General features: G+C 33.1%; 1 protein-coding gene across 1 annotated transcript; it reads right to left on the reverse strand.

Annotated features, from left to right (window-relative positions):
- Nucleotides 1-605: 605 nt before the first annotated feature.
- LOC122197503 (uncharacterized) lies at nt 606-3,453 on the reverse strand. Its single transcript, XM_042901683.2, has 5 exons — nt 3,225-3,453; nt 3,089-3,156; nt 1,644-2,794; nt 694-1,569; nt 606-609 (listed from the first exon to the last, which is right to left on the reverse strand). The coding sequence occupies exons 1-5, from the start codon at nt 3,451-3,453 to the stop codon at nt 606-608; spliced, it is 2,328 nt and encodes a 775-aa protein (XP_042757617.2).
- Nucleotides 3,454-4,858: the final 1,405 nt, after the last annotated feature.

Below are 4,858 nucleotides of genomic sequence, written 5' to 3' on the forward strand. Positions count from 1 at the left end.
TGAATATTACTATGAAAATTAGGAAATATTGATCGAAGTAAAGGAAAGGCTGCTATGGAGAATTATTAATTTAGTTAATGTGAATTGTATGTCATTTTTTATAAAACTTAGTAATACTCACTTGGGATCCGAGTTTTTTACCATATAGGTGTTTTTGAAAAAATTATTTACCCAATAGGTATACTTTTAAACATATTTACCATATAGGGTTATTTACCTTTTTATTTTATTTTTTAAAACATGTAATCCTTTCCTTTTCCTTCTTTCCTACGAGGACATGCACCAGAAATTAAAGCCATTTTATATGTAAATTCTATGTTTCACTGTAACTAATTTTTTATTTATTTAATATAATTTTTTTATTTTTTTTATTTTTCTTTGCTTTTAATGTTTATTAATTGCTTTTTACAAACATCATATAACTAACAAATCTTCTTGTAAAAATCAAGAAACAACTTTTAAAATTTAGATCAACCAACAACTTTTTAAATTTAAACTCACAAACATCATCTAACACTAAAATATTTAAAGTACAAACCCAACAATCTGTTACTAAAGACAAAAGAAAATAAGAAACATTCCAAATAACTTTGATTCGATAACCACTATCTGCAAAAAAATAAAAAATAATAAGATATAAAAAATAAGATATAAAGTTATACAAATGAAAAATTGTTGAATGTCTTAATTTACCTTGGTTTAGACGGGCATTTTTTTCGATTGTGACCACTTTGCTTACAAATTCCACAAAGGTTCGCTTTTCTTCCTTCTTTAATGTCCATTCCATTTCGAAGTCTTGTTGAGCGGGGACGACCTTTTTTATTCCGTAAGAGCTCAAAATTTGGAAGTAATTCTTTAAACAAAGATTGTGGCCAATACGCTTCATGAGGAAGTGGGGAAAATTCGGAAGCCCAAGTATCACAATATTTTACAATTGAGTAACATTTATCAACATATTGCCAACTATTCAAAGAAAGTGTGGCACATGCACTCAAGACATGAGAACAAGGATATTTAAACACTTCCCACTTACCACATGTGCAAGTTTTTTGCTCCAAATTAACTACTTGCACATTTCTTCCTCTTTGAGTTATCAACTCAAATATACCTTTCTCTCGATTAAAAGATCTCAATGAATGTGCACTTGCTTTTGACATCAAAGCTACTTGTTTGACAAGAACATGAGGGGTATATGCATCTCCATTAGCCCGTGAACTGTTTCCTAAAGGGCGTCTCACCTCAAAGTAATGCACCAATCTATAAAAAGTAAGTTGGACACAAGCCGTGATTGGTAAAAAACGGGCACCTTTAAGGACACTATTAAAAATCTCTGACAAATTTGTTGTGAGCAACCCATATCTCCTCCCACCATCATGTGCAAGTGTCCATCTATCAAGTGGATGACTCTCTAGCCATTGTCTAGCTTGTGGATTTAGCTTCCCAATTTCTTCCATGGTCGAGTTGAATTTTCGAACTTGATTTTGACTCCCGGCACGATAAGCTAGACCTTTCAATTCTGAATTACGAAACTTCTCGTAAAAGTTGTTGATAAAATGACGTAAACAATACCTATGAAATAAACAATAATAATGTGAGTTATAAAGGTTTAAAAAAATAAACATAATGTGTGTTATAAACATTACCTATGAAAACCACGTGGCTCTAACCATGGCGATCCATGTTGATTGACCGCCTTTAGGATTCCAAGATGACGATCAGAAATTAAACAAATACCTTCACGTTCTTTTACCACATGAATCTTGATATAAGAAAGAAACCAATTCCAACTATCATACGATTCATTTTCTACAATTGCAAATGCTAGTGGCAAAATCTGATTATTACCATCAACTCCCATTGCAATCATCATCGTTCCCTTGTACTTACCATACAAATGTGTGCCGTCAATGCTAATCACCGGCCGACAATGTACAAACCCCTTAATAGAAGGGGCAAAAGCCCAAAAAACACGTCTAAATTCCATGGGTTCTTCATTGGTTGAGCTCGAAACTAACCACTCGACTATAGTCCCCGGATTGAACTTTTGAACTGCGCATAGAAATTTGGGTAAAGCAGAATAAGATTCTTCCCAATTGCCAAATACTTGTTCAATCGCTTTCTGTTTTCCGGTCCAAACCTTTTTGTATGAAGGAATATAACCTAATTTATCGACTATTTCGGCTCTCAACGCAGGAATACTAATTGAAGGCTGCTCTTTAATAAGATGTTTGGTTTCCTGGGCTATCAAGCTTCCATCTAGATTTGGATGGTCTTGCGAAATATTGTTGTATAAACAAGTATGTGGACCCATGTACTTTGTAATTTCAAAATATCCACTTCGTTTTCGTTTGATTGCACGAACTTGCCATTTGCAACCGGATTGTAAATGTAACTTGCATCTTATGGTCCATAGAGTTGGACGTGTCTCAACAACCTCAAACGGTTTATGTGTCCTAATACTATAAAGCTTGATAGCTCTAATAAGTTCTTCTTTGTCCTTGAAAGAATCTTTCCCTAACTCTTGTGTAAAATCATTTTTGCTCGCTAATTGTGTCACAATCCAATTGTTGTCGGTGGTCATATTCGTTTCTTCTATAATACCAAAAGTTGAAGGAACTTGAAAGTTGTTGTCAAAAGCGTCTTCATCATCTTCTTCTCCTATGCCATCTTCTTCAAGCACTTCATTTGCATCAACTTCATTGTCATTTGTTATTGCATTGCTCACCACTGCAACTTGAGAGATTGTATAGAAATTCTCATTTTGAACAATGTCTGATATGACATTAGCATCCATCTACCAAAAAATATAACATAACAAACAATCATAACATAAACTAAAACTCAAATTTTCAAGCAAATTTAATTTAATTCAAGCAATTCTAATTTCATTCACTAAAATTTCGTTCAATGTGAATCTGTGATGGAATGGAATCTAATTGCATTCACAGAAAATTTCAAATACTCACAAATGTAGACAATAAATCCTAACTGTGGTGAAAACTATTACAATTGGAATCAAAAGTTTCAGTAACAACAACAAAATAAAGAAACAATTGGCTATTGAAGATTAAGGTTCAAAAATTCGAACCTGTGATGGAAATCCAAAAAAAAAAAACAGAAATCGAACATTAAGGTACAATAGAATCGTTTCTTTAACTGATTATCGAACCTGTGATTGAAGATTAAAGTTCAAAAAATTGAACTGATTGAAGAGTGCTTCTTACCTGTGAAGTCGCAACCTCCGATTGCCTTGGAGTCGTCGGCTGCAGTGGATTCGCCGGAGTCGTCGGTTCGGCCGGAGAAGAAGGTCTGGCCGGAGAAGAAGGGTTGGCCGGAGAAGAAGGTCTGGCTGAAGGGCGCCTCTCTTCCTGCAGGTAAAAGCGACGCTGTGAAAGAATGAGTTAGGGCACGGTGTTTTTTCTTTTTTTTTACTGAATTACCAAAAAAACCCATTATAGTAAATATGTTTAAAAGAATACCCATTGGGTAAATATTTTTTTCAAAAACACTTATATGGTTAAAAACTCCTTGGGATCCTATATGTATTTTGTACCTTGTACTTGGTAACTACTTGTTTTTCTTGTGAATACTAAAGTGCACCGGTTGGTTTAAAGTATAAAAAGCGAAAATTTTAGGTGCATTTTTATAATGAAAATATGTGTACTTTGTTTGACTTTTTTGTCGTTACACATGCCATAAAAGTAGTACATGAGACAATATTTGATGGTGATGTTTGTGTTATTGGTCATTTAGTGTAATTGGAATTAATAGGAGTCGCATAGGTGATTTAAACTTTAATATAATAAAAATTATGTGAGGTGGAAAGCACACTTGTATATGACGAAAGTTTGATCCCAAACATGATGAAAGGTGGGGGTTAAGGGGGCTTCACCCCCTTCTGAGGTCAAGGGGAATACACCTAAACCTCTACAAAATGTTATGTTAGAAGTGTAGTGTAAAAGATGATAAGAATAAACGAATAAGGAAAAAAGGTCGGCTCTAGGTCTTGTAAAATACAATTCTTGCTGCCTGGCGACTCAAGTTGCCTATGGATGCCAAGCTTACTATAACAACAAAGTTATATTTGGGAGCCATACTGTCTAACAGCCTTATGACCAGTTCTTCCAAAAAGCAAGCTTCTTAGCAATCATTTCCATAAACAATTTTAACTAAAGAAATAGTAACTTTTTCAATCTTATCGTATTTTGGGATGTATGAATATAAATAACTAAAATTTTATATTTTGAATACTCATAAGATCTTGATCATTTCATATACTCTCTAATAATATTGTTTTCACTTTTATGCAAAAGTGCCCATAAGGATTATCCCATGTTTAATTTATTGAAAAATAGATATATGGCAGAAATATCAATAAGAAAATGACTTTACATAATCATTAGGATATCCAAGAATTAATTGTTAATGAAAAAAAGCCTATTTCACACCCTATCATTTAAAAAGTCTGCCTTGTGAGATAGATAGGTTTTTATACAATACACACACATGTCAAATCATTCACTAAAAAAATTTACTTTCAATAAATTTTTTTAGTATTATGCAGTGTAATTCAATGCATGAATAATCATACAAGAAAATCATTGAAATTGGTCGGATTCCAACTCCCTTCTTTGTTTAGTGGTGTTTCTATAATTCAGATACCATTCATAATATCAATTAAGAGGAACGAAATAACACAACATGGTATAACTATCATCCTAAGAAACTTCCCATTGTTGAGGCATCATAATATCACTACTTCATGATGGGGGGGTACTATCTAACTAATATCTTGGTGTATCTTGTAAAATATTTTATCTAGAGGGCTTTATGATTTCTTATGAAATTCACATACAAG

Source organism: Lactuca sativa, chromosome 4, assembly GCF_002870075.4.
Source record: "Lactuca sativa cultivar Salinas chromosome 4, Lsat_Salinas_v11, whole genome shotgun sequence".
NCBI lineage: Eukaryota > Viridiplantae > Streptophyta > Magnoliopsida > Asterales > Asteraceae > Lactuca > Lactuca sativa.

Coding starts and splice junctions, on each gene's coding strand:
- LOC122197503 (XM_042901683.2), bottom strand. CDS start 3,453: ATGGGTTTTTTTGGTAATTCAGTAAAAAAAAAGAAAAAACACCGTGCC. Junction 2,795..3,088: donor TTTTTGGATTTCCATCACAG/GTTCGAATTTTT, acceptor ATTTTTTGGTAG/ATGGATGCTAATGTCATATC. Junction 1,570..1,643: donor GAGCCACGTGGTTTTCATAG/GTAATGTTTATA, acceptor TTTATTTCATAG/GTATTGTTTACGTCATTTTA.